The sequence below is a fragment of the Drosophila montana genome, unplaced genomic scaffold (assembly GCF_035044405.1).
Source record: "Drosophila montana isolate Dmon_TW-CO22-7 unplaced genomic scaffold, ASM3504440v1 contig_1408_1, whole genome shotgun sequence".
NCBI lineage: Eukaryota > Metazoa > Arthropoda > Insecta > Diptera > Drosophilidae > Drosophila > Drosophila montana.
In genome coordinates, this window is record NW_026996360.1 from 464,956 (window position 1) to 492,235 (window position 27,280).

Genomic DNA, 27,280 nt, shown 5'->3' on the forward strand with positions numbered 1-27,280 from the left:
ACTTACAGGATTAAGAAACTGGGATAAGGTTCTGGTATATATGCTGATGAGGAGATATAACCTAGGACTGATATACAGAGCAGATATGTGTCTTATTAGCGATTTTGACAAATCCACACGCAAGTGTGGAAAATTCGCGGAAAACGGTTGCATGATACATTTTTTTGCGTACTATCCGATTATACTAGTTTTCAAAAATCTTTGTGCAAATTTATTTGAGCGGCTTTTCACACTTTTCGGAAAACTCACCTCACCTTGGTGGAAAGTGGTGCTTAAAGATCAGGTGGGCGGAACTCATTACTAAAAATCTTGGTTTTAAACTTATTTTCAAGGCTGCTTGATAAAAAATATGTGAATCACACGATTAATTACATTCTAACAATTTAAGAATACCCATTTAATTATATCAAGTGCTGGGAAGAGGCAATCACATAAGTAAAGCTCGTGCTTGGCTTTGTCTCATTTGCCAAGTCAGTGGAAATCAATTTGGTTGCAAATACGAATTTGAATAAGAGTACGGGTACGGGTACGAGTACGACTACGAGTACTCGCACTTGCAATTGCATATTCATGTGGGTGGCAGTGGCACAGCCCCGTCCACGTGCCTCTGGCAACATGTGTGTTGCATATGTCTATGTGCATGTGTGTGTGTGTGTGTGTGTGTGTGTGTGTGTGTGTGTGTGTGTGTGTGTGTGTGTGTGTGTGTGTATCTTGTATCAATTCAACGCCTAATTGATTGTGCTTGCAATTGTCTGGGGGCCCCGACTGGGAGGAATGTCAATGCTAATAATCGCCATGTAAATTGACTATGAATTTCAAATTGTCTGCTCAAAAGTGTTTTGGATACATTTAAATGGCTCGTGCCCGGCTGCAACGAGCTAAGCTGATTGATGCATTGCCCCCTCACCTCACCCCACTGTGTGCAACTGATTCCACCCAATTCACAGCTAACTGGAGCATTATTTTAATCCATCAATAAATTGGCGACATCCAAGCGACATTTATGAACTGTTGTCGTCGCGTCGTTGGCCTTGGCTGGAATCAAACCCACCTGGACAGGTGGACATTGCTCTTTCAGCTCTACTTGCCCCCCTTTTGTGTGTTTCGCTTGTCGTCCAATTGATCGTGTGTCCACTCTTGTCATCCGATCTCCGTGGCTGTCCGCTGTGCACTTTTCTCATGGTGCCAAAGTCCTAAATTATTGCCGGACTGGTTTGCGTTAAATAATGATGCCTGTCAAAGCCAACTGACAGCTGAGCTAATAATTGCTTGATTACTTGAGCTCTAAACGAGCTGCATTCAAGTCAACGACGAAAAGAGTATGTAGGAAAGTTAGAAAAACTTGGCTGAAAAATACAGCTGTCGATACTGATATGCATATCTTTTTGTTTACTTAAAAAGCATAATTAACTAAATACATCAATTTCACTTTAGTGTTAACATTTCGAATTATTCGCACACAACAACGCTTTTTGACAAGTATTGCCTTACTATGCGATTCTCATGAATTTGAATAAGCCTTGCAGTCTACAAAGAAAAGAGTGTGCGGTAAATTTTGTGTTAGAGTTAAGCTTGGTTGACAACTTTACAGCTTTTATGCTGTTATGAATGTCGTTTAATCTCGTTAAACAGAAATAAACAAATACATCGATTTCACTTTATATTAAACATTGTTACTTTTCGCACGAAATCAAGTTTACTTTTTTGATAGCTCACTCCGCTGCGAAGATAGTTATAAAGAGAAACTGATTTTTAAGTATCGCCTTACTATGCGATTCTCACTAATTCGAGTAATCGTCCAGGTTTTCATACCTCAACTTTATCTATTCATTTTGAAAGACAGTTTAATATCCCAATTTATCTAATGTTTATTCCACACCTTAACAGGTCCAGTCTTGGAACAATTTTGGATCAAGTTGTATAAAGGAAGACGTTATCTTCTTTAATCACACGCTGTGACAAGGTTAAATAACAGCCATTGAATTCGTAGCAGCGCATAAATTGAAATTCGCCCAATTTAATTTCAACTCGAGACATTTAATATTGATTAATTTTTTGGTTCGCTCTCTTAATAGCCTCGCATCTACACTCGCTGGCTTGCCGCAGAGTGATGGACAGATACAGATGCAGATACAGAAACAGATACAGATACAGATACTAACAGATACATGTGCTCAAGAAGCAGAGGACCAAGACCCAGGCGAATCGTACCGTAAATAAATATAAGCATAAATCTGAGAGAGAAGAAGAAGAAGAAGAAAAGAAGAAACTCATTGAAGACAACATCCCCAATTGACGGTAAATCACTCAAGATGACATCTATCGATGGGGCCCGCCAGATAAGAGAGCGTTTCGTCTCGTTTTCGCACTTTTACACAATCAACTCGGGCACGTCGAAGACACCGCGCAGAAGTTGCAAACAAACACCACAGAGCCAGAGCCACACAGAGTGACGCGTCCGGGGTCCTCACAGGGGATTGGGATTGGTAATGGGAACGGGAACGGGAATGGGCACGAAAATGGGAATGGGAATGGGACAGCCGACATAATCATGTAGCATGCCAACTTGACGTCATTGCAATTTAAAGCTAGGCTACGCCGTCGGGCGCATTCGATACAAAACGACGCCAACAGCCCCCAAAGTGACAAATCAAAGACGAAATCGAACCACCCAACAAAGTACAAGAAACCAACTATGTATTACTACCATTCCATGCCAGGCCCAGAGACCAGGCTAACTTGAAGCAGTCCAATGACAAACTCGCACAGACTTTGTGGTCTTACTTTGATACGGCACAGTGGAGCAAATATGGGATTGAGTAGCTAAAAATTCGAATCGCCCAAATATGGATTGTCTATTTATGTGAACCTGTATAACAAGATCTATATTTATTTGTGCGTCCCACTTGGAAAATTGAACAAATGATAAAAGCAATTGAAGAAGTTTTGGATAGGTTTGGAAAAAATCGGTGAGTTTTTAGAAATTACATATTATTTTGTCTATTTCTATTACTTAAAACCATTACATTTGGGCGGATATCTTCATTTAACAACATTTAATGCTTTAGAACTAAAGATAGCCATAAATCTAATCAGATAATATTTTGATAAGTTTAAATATATATACATATATGATAGATATATAAATATAGATTCCATCGCCTTGAAACTAAAATTATCTTATATCGATTTTAATCAGAGATATGTTACGGATATATATATATATATATTAAAGGCGAGATTATATATATATATATATATATATATATAATCTCGCCTTTAATAGTGAGTAGTAATTAGTTAAATAAACCAAATATAGGATTGTTAGGCATGAAAAACTGCGTTAAACCTACTTCGAAAAGCTTAACCGGAATTGATGAGTATGACCTTATACACATTTACATTTGGCTAAAATATGACTTTTAAAAAACACAATCTGGAGTTTGGACTTTTCATCAACTTATCTGTGCAGTTTGGCTCGAGTCTGTAAATGTCTGTAAATGTCTTGAATTTAAGTTCGCATTCCACTGTGCCTGAGACAGTAGTCGGTCAATGAGCGTAGGAGAATACGAGACTGCAACGAAATGAGTGATTTATTGGCAGCCCATTGAATTGAAGTTGATGGCACAAGACAAGACAAGAGGAGGCGCAAGAAAGAGACAGAGACGGAGACGGAGAGAGAGCGAAACAACTTGGGCTTGGCTACAAATGAGAGACAAGGACATGGAGTAGCCAAGAGTGAGCAGTGAATAAGATGTGTAAGCGTTGACAGACAGACTGGCGGACTGACGGACTGGCTGACTGACAAACTGGCAGTGAACAGCAGCGACGCCATTGTCGCCCCCTTAAATCCCCCCTCCTCTCCCCTGCAGCACATGTGAAACGTTCCAAAAATTAAATGTGGCAAAGTGGTTGGCAGGCAGACGAGAAGGGGCTTGGGCTGTGTGGAAACGGAAGAACAGTTCGATAAGCGTAAAATGAAGGCAAAAGGCGTCTAGTGGTTGTAGTTGTTGTTGTTGTTGGCTGGACTGTGATATATCACACGCAACATTAAATCAAACCCAAGAAATTGCCGGGCCCAAGACATGGAAGGTGTGCGAGGCCGAGTAAATGATGGCCGGGATTCCTTTTAGCTGGCAACTGCGACTCACATCGCCTGTCACATTGACAATTTACAACAAAAAAAAAAAAACAGGAGAGTAGAGAAAGAGGCTGGCAGTGTAAGAGAGACAACGATAGTCATTGTTGGCTCGCACTTATCTGATGGATTCCTTGCTATTTTTCTTCACATGTTGTCCTCGACGTCGTCATCGTCTCCGACCCCGTCTTCGTCTTCGTCTCCATCCCCATCGTTGCCGGGGCGTTGAGCACAGTAACGAACTTTCCGTGTTGTGCAATTTGAAAGCTCAGCAGTATTGAAACAGCAGCGTTGGGGTGTGGGGGGGGGGTTTGGCTTGGGCTAAGGGTTGGGGAACAGCACTAAAGAGTGAACGAGACCATGAATAATATTTATGAGGATGAAATGTTCCCAAAAGCGACATAAATATGTCCACAGCACCCGCACATGAAACGCGCCTCAGCATAAAATGCGTTGAAATGCTGAGCAGCATCAATGGAAAGAGAGGGGGAGGGAGAGAGAGAGAGAGAGAGAGAGAGAGAGAGAGAGAGAGGGAGGGAGAGAGTGATAGGGAGAGTAGAAGATAGGGGTGGTGTTTGGGTATATGTGCTTTGTGGCTGTAACCGAGTTGTAGGAGCAACGGCAAAGAACTAAGCACTGTCTTATAACAGTCAGGAGTTTATTTATGTTATTATTATTATATCTGAATAAAATATTTCCTCGGCTTGCTACTAGTACAAAATGATCTCCACTAGTACTAAATATTAGTCAGCAAATCAGCTTGGTATTAGGTTTAACTTGGATATCATCATATCAGAGATATCGATAATCTTTGATAATTAAAAATCCTGGTTAAAAGACTTTTAGATAAAATTAATATTATTTATTTTGAACAAATTCGTTAAAGGTTGTCTGTATTATCTCAAGATTTGAAAAAATTACGAGTTCTTAGAATTCCTCAAGCTGGAATTAAAAGAGTTTACGTTTAGCCAATATAAAACAATATTCTTTTAGATGAATGGGTATTTTGACCTTTTTCATGAAATACATATGCTTTAAATTCGCTTAAGGTACTCTGTCCTTTCTCCTTAGCTTATCCCAGACAACAGATGTTAATAGGTTAATAGGCGTCCGTATTATTAACGATTATTGTCGAGGCTCAACTGTGTATTATATCAATATTGGATATGCATCTGTCGACTGATCTAAAGCATAAGTATCTATTGCATTAAACTTTCCTTAAAGGTAAGCCCTATACCTTCTGCTTCCCAAAAGAAATTACAAGTAATTAGAATTCATCATATTGGAATTACAATAGTTCACATATAAACAAGATATAAAAGAGTTATAAGATCAACCACTCAGTATTTCAGGTAATAAGTATATGCCTGTATATATGTATGTCGAATTTAATCGAGATTCAACTGTGTATTAGCTATATATACATGTATATATTGCATGATCTATGGCATATATATTGCATAAAATTTTCTCAAAGGAAACCCCTTTAAGCATATACCTTAAGCTTTCTACAAGCCTTTATAGCATCGACTAATTTTGATTTTCCAGATACTATAAGTACTAAGACTACCTGAAATTGTAATGTCCGATAGACAACCATTAGGCGCTGTAATCCAATTCAATACAAATTTATTGAAGAGCAGACATTTTTTTTGGCATGCGCCCATGACAGACAGAAATCAATCAAATTTAAGGGTTGATTTCCGAAGCAGGCATCTGAAACTGTGAAGCGAGAGCAACCCTCAACAAAAACAGTTGATGGATTGCTGTCATTAGCATCCGAGCTGAGGCGCTGCACGCCTACAGTAAGGACTGGCCAATGATGAACAAGGTCTGGGCTAAGCCGCAAAAGGGATGAGCTAAGATGGCAGCGCTCAAGAGCAGGAAATGCGGCATTAAAATACTAACTTAAAGCGACCGCATGCAAATGACTAATTCGTTAATTGAAATGCCAATCAAGAGGGTAAAATAAATGCAAGAAAAAAATAAAAATAAAGAAAAAAAACTGTTCAGTTTTAGCCGCATCATGTCAGAGATTGATAGCCGGTAGCCGCGGACTTGATGTTAAAAATTGAAAGCCGCCGCGTAGCTGTTGCGTGAAAGGAAAAATTGGCCGTCCGGTTGGCCCAGTGTCTCCGGCAGTGTTTGTGTATGCGAACTCATTAGGCAGCAAACGTAAATCATTTCGATATCGATTAAGAAATATCCACCGAAAGCGGCCACCGCACGCAACGCCATCCGGCATTGGCGCCTGCGCAGCTGCCGTTGCAGCTCAGCAGCTCGGCAGCTCTGCAGCTCCTACTCCCGGCCAGGTCTCGTTTGGCCAGCTCGTGCGGCGACAGTGTGCACATCAATTAATGAACCTGTCGCGCCATGCGTAAATTTGTCGCCAGCGGAGCGCGGTGCGAGCCCAGAGAATGCAGCTGCCCTCGCCCCAACCCCAACCCCCGACATTCTGGACCAGCTCAAACTCAGGCGAGTGCAGCTGGCGGCGATCTTGTGCATGGCTGTGGCACCGGGCACTGGGCTTCAACTTGACCTGCTTGTCAATCAAGCAAATCATTTTGGCGGCATTGGAATTCACTTGGTTTTCACATGACTGTGCACACCTGTCATAATCAATCACATCTCGCTGCGATTATAATGCATCAATTATCGGCCAAACTGGGCGCGTGTGAACATTCGCTACTGCCCCAGCCCCCTCCTCCCTTGGGCAGGGGGGGCAAGACTCGACTTATCTATATATGTATGTACATATATGCATATTGATGGACATGACTGTAAGCTTCGATGTCTGGGGCAAGAGAGACTGAATTGATATTGATATTGAATATCCGGTTGCGGCCACAGCAATAGCCTTGAATGTTAAGCATTTAATTAGCTAATTGACTAATATTTTCCTGACAGATTAAGGCAAATGCTTTGAGACAACATTATGGATTGCCTCTTGATTGATCTCAATCCTAACTCAACTTTATTGTTATTATTAAAAGCAAACGGAAGATAAATAACTTTATGAAATATACTATACTAAATATATGTCCTTCTTTTAAATTGGATTTATTTTAGATTAAATTATCATTTGCATATAAATATCCCCTTGAGCCCTATTCTCCCAATGGGTTAATCTGTCAAATATATTTCTCTAACCATGAAACGTAAAAGATGCTTGTGTAAGAGCTGCTTTAAGTTAGCCTGGGACTCTTTTAACCTAGAATGCTAGACCTTTAGATACCCTATACTTAGTTATTTCAAACTATACAAAGGTCAAAACTATACAAATTTAACTTTAAGCAAACACACCCTTAACTCCTTTAGGAGTGTTAGACTGAAATACACCCTGTACTCAGGCTTAATTTCTATACCTAACTTAACCTATCTATCTCTAAAGGTATAACGGGATATATAGCTAGATAAACTTGGCTTTTAAGCTAAGGCTCACATAAGCAGCCTGTTGCAATCGTAACCCCATTCGAAATGCCTTCTTGTCACGCATTTCTAATGGGTATGGGGGTATAAGAAAACTTGAATTAATATCTCAATTAAAAAGTGTCAGACCCGTCTAGTACTTCAATTACGGGCACAATTCATGAATGAATGCGAAGACCTTTGCTTGGCGCACGCAGACGCTGAAACTTCCGACTTTAATGAATGGCGGCGAATGAGATGTGACTACGCGTATGTCATAGCCAGATGGGCAGAGGGGTGCCGTTAGGGGAGGGAGCGGTAGGTTCTATGGAGTGGATCAACTGGGTCACACTGTCTAGCAGTTGCGCTCCAAAATGCGTAAATATGCGAAATATAGTGTGTATGTGTGTGTGTGTGTGCCTGTGTGTATGGCAAAGGGTGAGAGATGAGCGCGGAGCCAATGGTAGCAAAAGAGGCAAAAGAGGCGGCCAAGCGGCGAGCGCGTGAGTGAGCGAGTGAGCGATTGAATGATTTATTTTTGACAGGTTTTTAACTTAAAATTAAAACGGTAAATCAATTTTTGACAGCAGAAACTGCGACAAGGCTGCCAACAGCAGCATCAACGTCGCGTCGCCGCAGCTCTTTGCTAATGATGATGCCAATGTGTGAGTGACCCCCCACCCCCCTCTCCCTATCTCTCCCGCTCCATCTCTCTACTATTTTTCTCTCGCTCTCGCATGCAGAATTGAATGCTGAATGTATCCAAATCAAGCGGCGATAGATGTCACAGCCAGAGCTGGCGACACGGCGACACCAAACAGTTGGCGACAGTTGCCGTCGCTGCCGAAATGTTGTCGCGACAAAATGTTGCTGTCGCTAACTGTCGCTGTCGCTGTCGCTGTCTCTTGTCGCCAGCGGATGAATGACGAGCGAATGGATTCCACTGCGAATGTGGGTCGTCGTAATTAAGCCATTGGCCCTGAACATGCAAATATCTGCATGCAACTAATACCGTTTGCAGCCCTAGAGATGACAAAACATTGATGTCGATAAATTTAATTTCCAGGAGAAGTCATTAAAAACTTAAAATAAATCGAACTACTGTGTGCTATACCAAAACATATGTTATTTTAATATGTAAATAATCGATATGTTTATAATCGATACTTATTGATTTTATAGGCAAAGGTGGCGGTTATCGACCCCAGATTCTTAGATAAGCGTAAGATCGATATACATCGATTTAAAGATAAAGGCAGGAGTTATGGAACAAATATAAAAATAGATTTATTTCGAATATTTTAATATTCATGAAGTTCTTTGTTAAGCGAAATGTCGATATTTATCGATATAAAGATAAAGGAGGATAAGGAGTTATGAAAAAAAATATTCAAATTGATTTGTGTCTAAGAAATTTTAAGAAATTCATAAAGAGGCGAAATATTGATATTTATTGATTTTAAGGCAACGACTGTAGATATAAAAACATTATTAAATTAATTTCTGTTTAATATTTGAATATTTACGAAATACTTAGATAGGCAAAATATCGAATTTAAAGGCAACAGCGGGCGAAGGAAGTAAGCTACTCCCACCACTATATAAGCTGATCAAGCAGATATATTCTATATATGTACATCCTTTCGCCAGTTAGAAACATTTGGATAACTTTATTATAACTTTATTATACCTTTTAGTATTATACCTTTTAGTATCTCATTTCCTTATTATATCAGTAACTATTTGCAATGGGCAGATTTTAGCTAAACTTATCGATTGTACTATTAATGTTATCGATATTTGCTTTAATTGATGTCAACTATCGACTGTTGCGCCAGCTCTCCCCAGCCCATATATACTCGATAGCTCAGCTCGTTCGCAGAGACTAGGGAATCTGCGCAATTTGTCGCATGCCCGCAGCTGATGCGATTGATGAGCAAAACTGTGGAAAGCTCGTTGGATATTTGCATACACGATGTCTTCTTTCCTTTCGGCTTAATGCGCTGAAAACAAAACCATAAATTGTCTCTCGCTTAATTCTCTGTCAGTTGAACTGTAATAAATTAATATAAATTTCTTGTCAGCCAACTGACTCGCGGGAAGCATTACAAGTGCTTCGCCGCCGGAGACTTCTACGTAGAACAAACGGGTCGCCTTTATTATGACAGAGCCCATTGTTCACATTTTGTGATTGTCATGAATTTTGATTTCCATAACGTTTCAAACACATCCGGAAGGTGGCAACAGATTCACAGCCAGCTGTGCGATTTGTGTATATTTATTAAAAAAAATCAAAAAGTGAATGCAACACAAGTTCAGGGTCTTTAACTTACGATCTACTTATTTTTAACTTGGGATTATTTTAATATTAAACTTAAGAGTAAAATACACTTTCTTTTCCATTCTATTTCCAAAACTAAACATAGTTTGTTGTATTTTATTCTATGGACATAAAATAAAGATCAGTCAAATTCGTGGAGATTCTTAAAAGAATATTCTATAGATTTTCAAGCAGCTCGAGGCAATTGTTCGCTTTAGCAAATACGGTTAATCTTAATATGAAATCAAATGTCACGAAACGAATATTTGCCATATGCTGTAATGGTTGTTGCTGTACTTGTTGTTGTTGTTGTTGTCGTAGTCGCATGCTAAATTGAATTAGACGCTCCAGCGAGACAGTCCCAGCTCAGGTGATCTTTTGTCGAAACGCGATCAGAATGGCACTGGAACTGAGGCTGAGGAGCTTGGCTGTGTCCACGGGGCACGGATCGATGGATGCATAGAAGAGCCCGGCGAGTTGCAAGCACGCGCGTGAAGAGACAACAACATACCCGATGGGGCAACACACAGCGACGACAATGACAACAATCGAAATAAACAAAAAAAAAACAAAAAAAAAAAGAACGATCAGCGAAGGTGAATAAATCAAACTGATTTATTGGAGTCGACGACAATGACGACGACAACGACGACGACGACGAGGGACACTGAGAAGCCTCCAGCCATAGAAAGAGCCCAAGACAATGGGCAGGTGGCGCGGCTGTGCGGGGGTATGCCAGTGTGAAGAACGGGTGAAACGATAACGGGTGACATATGCAGCAACAGCTGCAGGCATGCCCCCACTTGCTGCGGCCCGAGCTGGCCAATTGGTAACTCGATTGGTTAATGGCAATGATGATGCGCTGGCTGCTGCTGACATAAGAAGAAAACACACACACGCACAACATCATGGATTGCTGATTTGAGACGTAGGCGATGGACTTAGACACCAGACAAAAGTTTCATTGACGATCGCTCAAGGAGAGTGTAAAAGAAACCTTTTGTTATTGCCATACCCAAAACCCCATACCTTGCTTTCATCATCTATCTGAAATAGTTGGATCTTGTGATAAAAAGGAATAGCTCAATATCTCAATTCTACTTTTGCCAAATTTCACTCACAAGTGCGAAATATTAGTGGAAATTGTTTTATAAATCAAGCAATTTAGCCAATACCCCACACCCAATTCCTTACTTTCATCGGATGTTTGAAACAGTTGCACCTTGTGACGAAAGGGAATACCTCAGTTATTTTCTTTAACTTTTGTCAAATTTCAGCCACAATTGTAAAATATTAGTGGAAATTGCTTTTTGAAACGTTTTATTTTTGGAGACGAAATAAAAGGAAACTGTAAATTATACTTTAAGCACTGGCTCTCAGAGAATTTGTAGCCGTGTGAATAAAAAAGCTGAAGAGTGCGGTAGAGCAAAGAGAGAGAGAGAGAGAGAGAGAGAGACAGAGATATGGAGAGTAAATAAATCAAAGCTACATGGGACATTAGCAGATTCCACTTACATTTGGGGAATATAAGTGGAAGCTGTTTTGTAAAACATTTTTGTGTTTAGGGCCAAATTGAATGATTTGATTATTCATGGAATTCGTTTTGCTGATTTAAAATAATAGCACGTGATAAATGGCGGAAAATGTCTAATTAATAGGTAATATCAGCTAGTGAGAGTGGAACTAAAAGTTGCGGAGTTGCAAATATACAAAAATCTCCTAGTAATAGTTATGTGTACTAGAATTTAAATGAAGACTTGCAAACCGTGTGCTTTAGTTCAGTCAACAGCTACTTAAAGTCCTTTCAGATGAGCTGCCATAGGTACAGCAGCAGCACGAGGACCACAATTATAGCCTCTCATTTTCAACTTTATTCAAATTTTCCCGCATTTGCTTGTCTGGTGCACAAACATGTCATGCTCGTGCCCTACCCTCCACTTAGCCATTGTCGTTGTTGTTGTTGTTGCATTTATGGGCAAATCATGAGGTTCCCTGCTGCACTGCACTGCGCTCGCACCGACCAGTCCCAATCGCTCTCAGCTTAGCTGCCCAACAACTGTCCCGCTCCCCCATTCCACTTCGCCTGTCTGTCTGCACTGTTGTGCCAAAAATCTGCAAGCCGAGCGCACCGCAATCGAGGTGGGCGTGTCATTCTGGCCGTGATTTGCTGTTGGAGCATTTCGGTTTTGGCATTTATGTGTGCCACTAAATCTTGCTCACTCACTCAAATGCTCCACGTCCAGCAATGCAGTGCAGTGCAGTTAGCCAGCCGGCCGGCCAGCCAGCCAGGATGCTCGCCAAATTAGCTTAAAAACCGACAAACTTTGGGCCCAATGGCACACGCATAAATTCCAGCTAGGGCTGGCGCTTGTGGATATACCAGACCCAAGCCCCGAACCCCAAACCCCAATCCGAAAAAAATCAAATCGAGTGCAACGTTTTGCCAACTCAATCACCGAGCGAGCGACCGAAGCGAGGCCCAGCTTTGGTAATTATTTTGTGACGCCAACAGCCCCACAGACCCTCCCAGTTACTCTCAACTCAACCACAGCGTTCTGCTCCAGCGCACTGGAGGATGAGCATGAGAATGAGGATGAGGCGGTGGCGATGGCTGTGGAGTAGCACTCGGGTTAGGGGGGCAGGCGGACGAGAGACACAGGACGAGGCAATCGAGTTTTTGGTGCAGCTGATGCCGCCACAGCCGACTCGTAAATATGCACGCATGTCCTGGCCATAGCTGGGACAATTGCTGATGCCACCAGGCCAGGATTGTGCGAGGGAGGGGCGGGGAGGGGAGTTGGAGCAGGGGGTGTGGGCACTGTTCGGCCTGTGCTAGCTATTTATGCGCTTTATGCTACGTGCGTGCCTATTTGGAGAGGCCTGCGCCTGGAGCGGGACGAAGGACGGGCTGGGAAAATCTGTGCGCCAGATAAATTCCTGGCCAAAGGTTCATGAAAATGCAATTTTATTTTCTAAAAACACAGACGCACATTCCACACACCACACGCAGTGGCAGCAGCAGCAGCAGCAGCTGAACAAATCCAATCCGCATCCAGTTGGGTTTCAGCAGCGAACGGCCGTTGTCCAATCGGCTATGAAATGATGCGTTCCCAGCCAGGACGACTAATCAGAGTAGTTGATGGCACAGCGATGCCAAACGAAATGCAGTTGAAATTGAAATGGCAAATGTCTATGGCTGGTTACGTGGATCCTAATCGAAACTAAACAGAGAAGTGCGTGTGGCCTAAGGATTAAAGTAACCACCTTATCCGCATGGACACGGCTCAGTTGCCTTAAATGTGACCTGAATATATTAGACGACAATAAGCAAGATGCTTTTTTAAATTGGATTTAATTAACTTGACTAACAAAGTTCTCAAATTGATTTGAGAGTGTAAAACTGATCGATTACTATGAGGGATTAATTCACGGTCTAATTGGACTGTTGATTATTTCCGATCGGACTTGAACTTGAGACCAACATTTTGCACCCAAATTTAAGCACACTTTATAGTTTCGATGCGTTATGATTGACAATAAATAATATAAATAATAAAAATATATAAAAAAAAGAGGAAGTAAGGATATCTTCGACACGCTGAAGATGAAATACCTTTGTCGGCGTTTCCCTTATTCAGATATGTGAGACTAGTTAAGCTCGTAAATGTTAAGTGTGAAGAAAATATATTTGAAAACAGAATATTTTACAATTTTTTTTATTATCGAAATCTCCGAATCACGCCCATTAACTAGGTGCTTCGTTCCGTTGACGAAAATAAATTTATTATAGTTCTGAGGATCTAAAGCCAGCTAAATATTTAATAAAAATATGGGAAGGTTGCCAAAAATCACCATTATATATTTTATTATGCTTTATGCTTTGCCGAACTCAAATCAGCTTGCATATTTTATAAATTTATTTCAAGTATTCTAAAACAATGTGAAACATTGTCAATAACTGGTAGATCTTTATATGACGTGTTCCTTCTGGCATATGAAATATTTCTTAGTATCGCAGCTGGCATCATTCATAACAAACCTTTTCCGTTTGTACCTAAGTTCCACGCAATCTTCGTTGTCAAAGTCATCCGGTTGATTCGCCTCCCAGTAGGCGAATGTTATATTGATGCCCGTAGTCAGCGATTGGAACTGGTCCTCAACACTGAGATCATTGATGTCCAGCCAGAAACGATTTGCTTCGGAAGCAGCCAGATTAGAATTCTCCAAATGATTGGTTATATTATCAAAGTCCCTGTGGTGCCTCAAATTGATCAATTGTGCACCTAATTGGCGACATTTATGCGCAGCTTCGAACCAGCTAACCATTATTTTTTGCTCAATATAATAGTATTTGGAACCAATTTTCTCGAATGGACTCCTTGGTACATTCTGGAACTTGAACCTCTTATTGATTACATCGAACTTGTCGTTTATCAGTGCTGTAATATTTTCCATCTTGTCTCGGGCATTTGTATTCTGGCTTGACTGCAGCTCATTAAAATCGGTCTGCATTTTAATCATGCGATCTATCAACACTGCGCCGGCTTTTAGGCATTTATCAACACTGCCAGTCTTGTACTGCACCAGCTCCTTGGAATCCTGTAAGACAATGAACACGATTTATATATAGCACCATCCATAGAGATTGGATAGATGAACTCACATCGCAGCTCACTCGAAATGCGGGAATGGAGATAAGGAGAAATATTAAAATGACTTTCATTACGATTAACTATCGTAGGGCCAGCAACTAACTAAACTATGCCGTTTAACTAGCTGCTTTTTTATATGGTTAATGCGGAAACTGTCATTAGTTGCAGTGAAATTTGCACGTGAAATTCAAGTGCTTTTAATTTGAATTTCATGGAGATACATTTACCGATTTTATATACTTTCAAGGCTTAACAATTTTGTATGCATTCGAAAAGGTAGCTGCAAGCTTAAAAGATCCCACCTGGATTTTTCTTTCAAATTAAATTTTATGTAGCAAAATTGCGAGTATCTCAGAAAGATTTGCTAACAATTTCTTTTTGAGACAAATTGTGGTTTGGATTAAAGTTTAATTCAGTTTCAATAAAACGAAAATTTAGGGTTCGAGCTCCAATCTTATAAAGTGTATCCTTCCATTTGAAAGAAACAATACTATTATGATATAGAAGCTGTCAATAGTTATGAGTTAAGCGATTCGGTAACCAATTTCAACACTCTTCAAAGGGGTTAAAAATTTGCCTGGAATATTTTGTACATCAGCTCCTTTAACCTTTGTTAACTCGAGGGGCTCCCTGGCATTTCATCCCTCATACAACTTGTAGCTGACCTCCACATATCGACAATCAATGCCAGTCAATTGTCCGGCGAAATTAGAGTTACTCGACACAGCATTTTGAGGGCTTTCCGGAACCAGTTGCTGACCTCCACCCACACATGGCCATTGGAGCTGGAGCAGCAGCTGCTGGAACAACTGCATTCAGCAATGCCATATTTTCATCCTTATCCTGCTGCTCAGTGTAGTTGCAATGTTGGCGAATCGAGGGGGATTGGGGGAATGTAGATCCTTTTGCCATTTGCAATGGGAATTGCCAAGCGCATCGAAATTGAATTTGAATTGAAAAAAAACGCAGACAACGTCGCAGATTTGGTTTTTGGTTTAATTTCGCAACAGAAGTCCTTGTGATTTGTACTCGGCTCCTTTATGGTAATTGTTGAGAAAATTGCATTAGTTCGATGCACAGCGAATTATCCTTGGGCATCACTTTGATAACACTGCTATTTACCATATTTGCCCACAAAGAAACTCATTTTCTTCGAGTCCTTCAGGGCATGTGATATTCAGGCAGGTTTTTTTTTTTCAATTTGGAGAACATTTGTAAACGCGATATCCAGTTGTAAATAAAGTATTTTGTTGCAGGGCAAATAAATGTGTGTACAGTCAGTTAGACTTTCAATCGTCGTATATACTCTGCGTAAAAATTGAAAACGAGTATATTAACAGAATGTCTTGAATATATGCTAAAACTCTTAAATTCTTAAACTTATACTCACAGAAAATGCACTCTGCCAAGCATGTCGCTTTCAATTCTCAACAAGTTAATGGCGTTTCTTATAATAGCTAAACAGACAACTAGTTCATTGCTTGGTGATTAAACTTTGTTGTTTGTAGGTTAGTGTATGTATACAAAATTAGTGACATTGACCTGCCATCTTAGCATTAATAGCACAGATTTATCCGTAGACATCAAATTGACCGACAGCATCCCTTTAATACAATGTGTGAAGAGTATTGCATAGTCGATCACATAGTTCATACTTATTTGTATACCCTTAAAGTGAGTAGAGAGATTACAATGTCTTTGTGCAAATATATGCAACAGTCAATAGGAAGCATCTTCAACCCCATTGAGTGTATATATTCATGTTCAGAACACCGAGCTTAGTCGACAAGGTTTGTTAAGCATAACTTCAAAGATTTAAGAACTTGGTGGTCTATACAGATAAGCAATATTTATGCTTTGAAAAATTGATACAGAACCGAAGTGTTCCCATAGAGCACATAAATGCAGTTCTTCGCGGGATTCAGGGTATGTGCTAGTCAGTCACTCTCGACTAGAACACTCTGATTTGTCAATACCAGATTTTTGTGTGTGCAGGGTATTTAATTTTCTCGTTAATTTCCATAAATTGGTGCTCAATTTCTTAATATGCTGCCCAATAATGAGATAATCTGCCATTTCGGTGGCATGGCCGTTGGCACTTTGCTAATGGCCGCTCTTCCACACATTCGCCGGGGCACATCCGTCATCGTGGCACGCAGCAGGTGACGCCCACAATTTGGTGTGTTTATGCGCCATGATTAACACGTCATAACTTTCGGGGCCAAGAGTTGCCGAAACTGGCCATATTACAGGCCCAGGGCCAGGCCAAGTTGCGACGAGGCACCAAAAGTTGCCATCAATCACGATGACGGCTACGTCGAGAGTCAAAAGGATAAGCAAATGACGCCGAAGCTCGCTCAGCCACGGATTGGGCCCCGGCCAAGGCGGGGGCCGGGAGCCGGGTGTGTGTAGGCGCCGGGGTCACGGTGTTTATTTATGCATAACACGGCGCTGGCGAGAACGGGGGCGTGGCGTTGCCGCAAAGTGATTTTAAATGGGCATAGGCACAGGCCCTCAAATTTGACGATATTCTTGTTGATGACGACGCCGCCTGACGCCGTCCATGAAGTGGCCCCTGCGTGAGAGACCCGGGCAACACATCTGGTTAACAGCCTCTGCTCTGGCCATTAAAAGGGCGCGAACGCAAACGCAAAAATAAAGAAAAAATGCAACGCAAACTTGATGCGCAAATTGAATGGAATAGCAAAAAAAAGACCAAGTCAAAAATAAATTGGAAAAGAAGGAATTTTATAGAACACAACGATATTAGCCACGCAAGTCTGTAGAATGTAATATTTTTTTGTTTCTTATACGATTCTTCTAATGAGTTGTTGAATAACCAATTAGAGACGTGCTTTGTTTATAAGAGTATGTAGAAATTCACCTTGTGGGGTGGAAAAGACGTGAAACAAAGTTCAGATATGAAGTAAGCCACATATTTCGTGCTTTTCACTTTGTTGTGTGGAAATTGAGTGTAAGAAATAATAGTGAAAATTTTCAGCTGTGTTGAAAATGGCTGGAAGAACTTATAATTAAGAAGAACACATACTGGAAAATGCGAGGAAGAATTTATTTTATAATTTAAAAATAAACTCGTGGTTCGAGCTAAGTTCTCTTTTTTGAGTAGAAATCCACTTTGTTGGGTAAAAAATAAGTGAATGAATTAATAAGTAAAACCGATCTAAATACACTCTGTTGGGTGGAAAGTGAGTGGAAGTATTAAAAGTTAAGATTTGAACCAAATCACATAGCTCTTGCAAATTCATTCTGTCGGGTAGAAAAGGCGTGGAAAAACTAAAAGTTGGGATTTGAGATAAATCAGCCATATTGGGTGAAATGTGTATAGAAGAAATAATAGTTAAGATTTAAAGAAAAGCACACGAGGAAAGCTCCAGCTACCAAAACGCTTTAAGCTTCCCGTTTCTATTTGCGAGAAAAGCTTGGATTTATCAGTTTGTCAGTCGGCATCGAAATGTGCATAACATTTTTGTATAACCTCTACAAACTACATCTTCAAGCGCTATCAATCGCATATTTAAACAGAGGCCGAACCTTGGACTTGATTTATAGCGAAATTTGTAAGCCCATCTGAGGATAGACAGCGACAAGATGCGCATCTAAAACTAACTAGAGATCGCTGCCCAATTCATGTCTTCGCTGGCTGATGAAGCCTGTTCCGCTTTTTGTTCATTTTTGGGGTGTGACTATCAAAATATTTTAATCGTGGATTTAAGCCATTGATGCGGCCTTCAAGCCGAGATTTATGAACATAATAATTACAAATTTGTTAATTGATTTATTGTCGAATGTATAAACACCTTTCGCTTAATTTATGCCTGAGCCGTTGTTGTTGTTGTATTAAATACCGGTTAGGAGGAGGCCTGGCCAAAAGAATTTATGCATTAAGCTAAGGAGGAGCCCCGGCAACCTGTGAGCCAAAGCAATCAGCCAGAGACGTTTGGCGTATGGGCATTGGGCGCGCATTTCGATGATGTACGACGAATGTCCTGGCACACACACAAACCGTTCATTATAAAGGAGTCAGGTCGTCAGGTGAGCCGCAATGGCAACGGCAACGGCAACGACGACGACGACGACGACGACGACCGCAGGCAAGAAGACGCAAATTAATTATTAATCAATGAAACGCAGCAAGCAAAAAAGTTGCTGCAACAGCAGACGAAGAAGGAGGAGCTGGAGCAGCAGGAACAGCAGCAGTGGGAGCTGGAGCTGGAGCTGGAGCTGTTTGGAGGTGAAGTTGAAGGAGGATCGCTAAGCGATCAGGCCCAGACCAAGGAGTGATTTATGCCCCAGCAACCGCCAAAGCTAACGAATCGCACATTCTGACGTTGTGCCAAGATGGACGACGATGCCAAATGACGAAGGCCTCATGCAATGCAATCAAGCGCAGCCAACACTCACAGCAGCAACGCAAATACACTGCAAAAAATACAAATATTTAATTAAGAAGAAAACAAGAGACAGGAGAGAAACTTTAAAAATCTATAACGATTTAAAGGTTTAGCTCTTGATATAGAACTTCTCGCAAAATTAATCTAAAGGAAGTCCTACTACTTTTGTTTGTTTAAAAAGAGACTAAAATAGTTTTAAATATGTAACAGGCAGAAGAAGGCATCCCGGATCCCATTAAGTATATATATTCTTGGTCAGCATCAATAGCCCAGTCGATCAAGCCATGTTCATCGGTCTGTAGAAATGTATATGTCTTATTTTGCACCAATTAGAGAATATATTTTAACCCGGTGCGCTGCAAATAAAATACGCGTATTTTAATGTGTAGCCTCTCTATGCGATTTTCAAAAATTCATGCATTGCTTATAAGAGTTATCTTTACAAGCTGTGAAGGCTATCTGATGTATTTTAGCTCGAATATACCCTTCGTCACTCTCCTTTACTCTCGCTCCCTTCTTTGCTCTCTCTCTCTCTCTCTCTTGTTTCTTTTGTCAAGCGTTTTGTGTATATAAAACTCTACCCATCATCTACTGAAATATGGAAATATATATATTTAAATCGAAATGAGAATATATATTTTATTGCAAATCAGACGTGAACACGTGTTAACTCCTATCTTATATATAAACAAATAATGCTAATTTTTAGTAGAACCTTATGCACACTTTTTTCTTTCGGTGCCCGAGGATGCGGACAGAGATTGCGCATGTTGAGCTGTTGCTGCTGTTGCTGCCGCAGATCTTGGGGGCACAGCTACAGGTTCCCTCCCATATCAGTCAGGCCCCAGTACGTCACTCAGTCAGCGAATGCGAATGCGAATGAGAGTCTGAGGCTGAGCCTAAGTCTGAGTTCGAGTTCTTGTCTGTCTTGGTGTCTGTGTGCTGCACATGCAATGGCTCGGCCTCGCCTCCTGGCTGAGTACAGGATCAGCATGCGATGCATGGGCAGCTCCACCTGTGCCCCTGGCCCGCTACGGCATGGCCCCGTGCCGGGGATCTGTACAGGTCCAACGCAGTCTGCGAATTGCGAATCAGAAATGCCAGAATTGAAATCGCATTTTAAATCATCTGCGCTCTGCCGCCGTCTGTCTGCCCGGCGCACATGATTCACAGTCACAATCGCCTCAAATCTCGAATAACAAATCGCATAATTACGGGGCAGCGGCTGTCCAGGCACCAGGCACCAGGCAGCGGGCACCAGCTCGGTATCCAGCCCGAAGCTGGGCGAACGCTGCGCGATGGCGCAGATATGAAATATTTTAGCTAAATGGCAGCCAAGGAAATAAAAATGTGGGATTGAAGCGTATAAATCAACGCCGGGCTGCTGCCCCCAGTCCCACTCCCATTCCCATTCCCAGTCCCAGTCTCAGTCAGGTCCATCAGTGCCGGGCGAGTCAGCCAACCAGCCAGCCAGCCAGCCAACCAGGCAGATCCACTTGGCCAGGAGAAGCTTCTCTTCACTCACACAGTTGGCAATCGGTCGACGGCGGCTTCATTAATATGTATGTGAATCTGAGGCATAAAATCAACCCGAGGCGATAAATTGAAATGATTTCGCAGTGAACACGCAATTAGTTCTAGTCCCATATGAAACATGCAAAAAAAAAAAATAACAATAAAAATAAAACAACAACAAATGGATAACTCCAAGAAATTGTACATCAAATTGCAGTTCGGACATTTGAGAAATCGTTTTGATTTCTGCGCCACAAATTGTGGCAGCTATGCAAAGTGGCTCGGAAATCGCCTCTCGCATTAACAAACTATAGAACATGTTGCCTTTCAATTCAATTTGAGGAATACCTTCTAAAAATGCCATGATTATTTATATAGCTGCGATTAGTTAATATTCAGTACAGTTGTGCTTAAAATAATGGTTAAAGTTCTCTTTAAAAAAACTGATTCAAATGAATATATATGAATCGGTTTATATAATGTAACTGTGATTCATTTTACTTTAGAAAATATGACCTCATATACGATCATATATATACATGTATTAATTATATATATTGCTGACTATACATGTAAAGCTAATTTGTTTATCCGTCTGCATTTCCTGATTTTACCAAGCATAGATCTTTCTGTTAGTTGACAGTAAAAAATTGAGACTCACATTAAATTTCGCATATCCTAAATTTAATACCAAAGTTCAACTTAAGATTTTTAATATTAGAATATCCCATAGTTGACCAAAAAAAAAATCTTTCAAAAGTCAGCAGATGCAGCTGTTGTCCTAAAAGCACTTTCATTTCAATAGATTTTTTTTAACAAACTTACAAATTAATAGCTTTATATTATTCTGATATCAAAACAAGATCTATATGTGCAAGATCTACATATATATCATATGTATGTCTGCATGCACACATTTATTTATTATACGTAGGCAATGTTTACTATTATTAATTTCGAAGCACTTATTTTTGAATATCGCCCTACTATGCGATTCTCATGAGTGCTTTAATTGTTTATAATTATTGTTATTTTAGAAGAGATTCTTTGAATGATTTTGTGAATATATACATTTTATTGATATTGCAACTAACAGCATTTATAATATTATCATTTCCATTCAACAACATATTATATCCCCGAGTTTTTTATCCTATGTAAAAAGATAACAACTCATATTATTATCGTTAATCAAGTTGTGCGTTCTTTTTCGACAAGAATTCGCACTCAAATCTGTTGCGCTCAGCATTCGCAGTTGGAATTCGTTTTCGATTTTAAACAACTCAATTGCTCTCATTCGCAGAACGTTTTCGACTTCGACAGCGCAGCGCTCTCGCCGTACTCACGCGCTCTCAATCGGTGGCGGCTTTTCGAAATTCGAACTTTGCAGCGGCCGCCAGCTGTTGAGTGCCAAATGACGCGCGTTGACGAAAAGTGCGCTGTGCATGAGTAAAGTGAACTGAAATTAAAAATATAATAAATAAATGCAAACGCCGGGTTTTATGAAATAAATTAGTGTTTAATATATGTGCAAGTGATTACGGAAGTCGATGAAGAATCGGTTGAGCTGATCACTGGATTTATATATTACTTGTCGGGCTAGCGCGTTGCGGTAAGTGGTAGACATGTAATCAAAATGCAGCTAAGAACTTAACGAATTTTTAATTAAATACAATTGATATTTGACATAGCTACTTGGGGTAACTCTAACATCTATTGCATTGATTAATATTAGTTATTCATTTGATAAATTACAAACGCTTGTTGCAATTGTGGCGTCGCCGAAAAAATGCCACTCAAAAACAGCTGATTTATGTGTTCCGCTCATATTTCGAAATGTGAGAGGCGAGAGCTCTTTGCACGCAGAGAGCTGCTCTCTTTTTGAGTGTGTTTCTGTGAGTACATTTATTCGAGCTCGAATTTCGAGTCTTGCGCTTAAAACAGGAGTGCAATTTTAAAAATATTTACTTAGTAAAAGTTACAGTTAAAGAAATAAAAAAAATAATAATAAAATGGGATTCACCACAAATTTTATTTGTATATAAATAAATATGCAAATAAATAAAAAGTAATGTAATATTTTCTATATGCATGCACCATAATTTTCCAATGCATTGAGTGAATTTGATAAGTTCCATAAGAACAATTAATTGACAATTGGAAAAATAAACCATTTAATATACCGATAAGCAAACGTACAGAATTAAACATGACTTGCCGCTTCAGCAAGCAGCCACAAAAACCCGTTTTGTTGATTTTTGTTTTTGCTTTCTTGTTTCCCCCTTCGCAAGGGCGGAGCAGAATTTGTGTTTAGAAACGTTCGACTCTTCCAGCATGCGACCCTCATCGACCATCTCGCTCGCGCAAACGCGCGCAACATCCATTCATCCGCCTGTCAATCAATCACCTGTCAACTTGGCCACGCTCACTGGTCCACACGAACACACACACAGACACACAAATACAAACACAAGCACATCTCGTGTAGACAGTGTAGAGCAATGGCAGTTCGAAATTCGAATAGCACCAACCATCGCTAAAAACTCAAACGAAACGAGGTTTTTGCTTGCTCTTTGCTTTTCTCTTTTGCTTATATGAGTGATTTTTATACCCAGCAACAGAGTGTGGGTAAAAGGGTTATGCTCATGTGTATATGTGTGCATGTGTGTTTAAATATATATGCATACATAAATACATGATATTTATATGAATTGTTATTGTAAATAGCGTATTTTTGCAGGTTTTTCTCTCTCACAAATGTAGTTAAACGATTCTGTTCCTGAAATATAATTGAGTTTTTTATTTGTAGAACATAATTTATGAGTTTTAAATTCTTCTTTTTTATAAGGACAACTTTTAGTTGAATATAGATATTATACATAGGAATATACATTGGAAACAGACCCATATATTATTTAGTTGCAAAACAAAAACTATTTTCTTTTACAAGATATTTGCGGAACAAATTTAACAAATATCGTGGTTTCATATGTTCCCAACATATCGGTATATAATTGATTTCCGTTGAATACCGATTTTTATCTAAAATATTTTATACCATTGAAGTTGTTGTGATATTAATATCTTGCTATTTATTTTTACCACCATAACAAACGATAAAAATGAATGCGAATGGGACTTGTATTTGTACATGGGAGGACATACACCAATTTTTTTACGCCCCAAATCTCATTTGAGCAATTTTGCAATTTTAATCAGCTTTATCTTTATGTGACGGCTCGAGAGTCAGCGCTGCGTCGAACCGGATTGTTGTTGTTGTTGTTGTTGCTGGAGCTGCTGCTGCTGCGGCTGCGGCTGCCTGTCATAAATCTATCAAGTTTAATGGCCGCCTCAGCGCTGCACATAATTTTATGTATTTTATGCTGCAAATGGTAGCCAAAACGCACACAAATCAGCAGCAACCCTCGGCGTGGCAGCCAAACCGAACCACCCAGCCACCCACCGAACCACCCACCCGCTGTGGCAGCAGCCCAATCGCCCCAACCCCCGCCCCCAGCAGAGTGCGCACGAATTTCACGCACATCTCAGAAGACTCACAAATTTCATAAAGTGGCAATTCAATCAATCAATTCTGACAGGCTGGGCGAAAGCCACCACCAAGTCGGCCGTTTGAAGGTATTTGTGGGCAAGGGGGTTGCTTGGTGTGGGTGTGGGTGTGGGTGTGGGTGTGGACCCTGGACGTGGGCCATTTTACCGTTATGCTCACGTACACAATCACACAACTCAACTGATTCGAGGGGGGGGGGGGGGATTTGGCAGAAACAAAGCAAAATTATGCATAAATTTACAACCCACGCCAAGCCTCCCCCTAAAAAGCCAGTCAAGCAGCATCCTATCAGCTGGACGCCAACTTTTGTCTTCACGTCCGTCCATCCGTCCGGCCGTCCGTCCGTCTGTCAGTCCGTCCGTCCGTCCGTCCAGCGGCTGCCCAGGAGCCGCAGCCATTTGGCAGTTTAAATATTTTTTAATTGCCTCTTTGTGGCACTCGCCCGCCCCGAAAGAAGACACCGGCCAGCCACCCATTAACCCGGACAAGGACCCAGTCAAAAATATAAAAAAAAATAAAAACGGAAAGTGTTACCCATCCCTTTTAAGTGGCCATCACAGTTTTTCCTTTGCTGCTATTATCCTTATTTATTTGTGTTTCGCTTCTGTTCCATTGCCTTTTCGGCAGCCCCATCGCCCCGTTGAGGGTTTTCAATAAATTGCCCAAAGACGCCCAAGGAACATTTAGACAAAAGCGTTGAAATACAAACAGCAATAGCAGGGACTATTGGAACAGGTTACCAGAACAGATGTGGGTTAGCAATGTGCTCGAATGCCTCCGTTGATGGTAGGGCATTCGAAGCGGGTGGGTAAAGTGGGCGAAAAGATTTGATTTTTATTTAACTTATAAAAAGAACTAAGTATCTCTCTCTCTCTCTCTCTCTCTCTCTCTCTCTCTCTCTGTCTTCCTTCCTATTCGTTGATGGTGGGGTATCGGGAGATTGTAGCAAAGTAGGCGAAGAGATTTGATTTTTGTTTAACTTATATAAAAGTACAAACTGTCCCTCACTCTATTTCTCCGTATCGCTCTCTCCCTTTCTTTCCCCCTCTCTCCGTCACTCTCTCTCTTTCTCTCTCTCTATCTTTCACTTTGTCTCTTTCTCACTCCCTCTCTTTCTGCCTTCGCCTATCCCTCGTTTCCTGAGCCTGTGTGCCTTAGTTGTCTGAGCGTCGAACTAGCAAGCGAAAGATCGCCGGTTCAAATCGAGCAGAAAGTTTACATATTTTTATGTGCCATTTGAATTTTTACATTTGCTACATTTGCTACTAAAAAATGAATGGGCATTGGTAAAAATACCTAAAATTGTTTTATTGAATGCCTAGACGCAGGGTTACATTTGAAACGCCTTTGTGTTAGCAATAACATAAGCAATTTCGATAAGTTTTTTTTTTTTAAATTTCTTTGGATTTTTAGTAATATTTTTAGCACTTTGTAAAACAGAGAGAACTTCAATGGTTTACTATTTTCAAAATGTTTAAGCTTATATGTTTTATTCAAATTTGATTTATAGACTTAAATAATCCTTTTTCTATTGCCTGAAACTTTGTGAAGAACATTAGCACATGTTTTATAGTCCTAGCTGGTCCGGGCTCTATCTATAGAGTTGGGAACGCATTTGATTGAATGATTCAGCCCTTTCTTCCCACTTTATGACAGACAAAAAGTTTGTTTAAATATCCGAAAGACGCAGCAAACTAATTGAACAGAAAATCAATAGTTTTAAGCCCTGAGAGTCATTGGCTGTTGCCGAAGCAGGTGTATCCAAAGCGGAGGAGCAAGGACACGGGGCATTTGGGCATCCTGGCTTCCAATTTGGCTGGCGAAATACTCGCAAAATGGAGGCTTATTAAAATAGATTGTTGGAATTAAGCGGCAAAGTAAATGAACACGAGAAATGAGTTGAATGAGGTAAGCGGGTGTATCGGAGGGGATGGAGGGGGATAGGGGGTTGGAGGTTGGGTAGTTGCGGCAATTACGAAATGATTGAATGGTAATTTCAGCAGAAAAGCTGCGACGCCCCTTTGTTTTTGCCCATTTGTGGGTGGTGGGTGCTGGGTGGTGGAGGGGGGGAGTCGTACAGTTTATGCCAGGCATAAATTCCCATTATTTATGGGGCCGTAACTGTTTGTGATATTTTATTTCGCGCAAGGATAGCAAGGATAATTTGCGCCCTGGCGCTGCCAACTTAACAAAGAAAAAGCGTTGTGAATGTTTGGAATTAATTGCCCAATCCGCCTGCCAGGCAAGCACCTCACCCCATCCCCCACCCCCCACCCCTCCCCTCCATTTCCTAGTATTCGAAATGGAAATCACAAACAGGAAAAAATTGTTTTAATTAATAAATTGAATGTGTGCGAAAATTGAAAGGATTTTGCGCAGGCACCTCATTGCCCGAAAAGTCTGAGTTGTTGCTCTTCTTCTTGTTGTGCAACTGCGGCTTGCTGCTGCTGTTGTTGTTGTTGTTGTTGTTGTTGTTGTAGTTGTTGCTGAAGCATTCATCTTGGGCTCTCATTTGCAGGCCAGGCTCATTTTGTATGCAAATGATTTATGCCAAAAAGTGCTTGGCAGCCGGCAAAACTGGATTAGATTGTGCCAGAGCCGAGAGTCATTCCCTAAAAATACCCCAACACCCAACAACAAGCCCCAACCCCAATCCCCATTTACCCCTCCCTCCCCCAACACACACACGCACACACACATCAGCCGTCCAAGCAGTGCAAATGAGCGGCCATTGCCTGGAACTTTGGGCTCCACGACAATTCAGCCAGGATTCGCGCGCTGGGGGGCGAGAGGGGTGGTGTGTAGCTTTTTAAAATATTTACTTAACATCCTATTATCCCGGCAACGCCATGTGACGCGGACGAGCGAGCGACCCTCGGCTTGTATCAACATTAAAACGATAAACTTGCCACAGCGAGACCAGCGCAAAAAAAATGCTAAGGACGAAGGACACGTCTTGTCTGTCACACCAAAATGTCACCGCGGGGTGAAATACTGGCAAGACAAAAATGCAAAAAACAACAACAACAACCGAAAAACAAAGACGGCATGATACGATTGCAAAAGGCGACGCGCTTAATACCCTGTTGGCTAAAAAAAAAATTAAAATTATAATAAAAAAGTATTTAATTTTTCAAAAACCTTATAAAATTGGTAAAGGATACAACGAAAATTGAATTAATGAAATTAGATTTAAATAATTTTTTCTAGATCTAGAAAAGAAAGCCCCACTTTAAAAATTAAATAAAAGTCTAGAGCTACAGGAAA

The 27,280-nt window shown here is 40.7% G+C and overlaps 2 protein-coding genes across 5 annotated transcripts in view; one reads left to right on the top strand and one right to left on the bottom strand.

Annotated features, from left to right (window-relative positions):
* LOC135428571 (zinc finger protein 814) overlaps window positions 1-27,280 on the top strand; it is a 240,866-nt gene that overhangs the window by 125,992 nt on the left and 87,594 nt on the right. For 2 of the 4 annotated variants that reach the window (XR_010436279.1, XM_064682645.1), the window contains exon 5: window positions 1,888-2,969. The exons of 1 other annotated variant lie outside the window; for it this stretch is intronic. The gene's annotated coding sequence lies outside the window, so the exon portion shown is untranslated. Of the gene's footprint in view, window positions 1-1,887; window positions 2,970-21,907; window positions 22,058-27,280 lie in introns of those variants that run through there. One more of the 4 variants, XR_010436281.1, reaches the window with a different exon arrangement.
* On the bottom strand, window positions 13,567-14,688 carry LOC135428350 (C-type lectin 37Db-like). The gene is made up of 2 exons (XM_064682294.1): window positions 14,530-14,688; window positions 13,567-14,465 (listed from the first exon to the last, which is right to left on the bottom strand). Exons 1-2 carry the CDS (start codon window positions 14,587-14,589, stop codon window positions 13,836-13,838), a joined length of 690 nt encoding a protein of 229 aa, XP_064538364.1. The 5' UTR covers window positions 14,590-14,688; the 3' UTR covers window positions 13,567-13,835.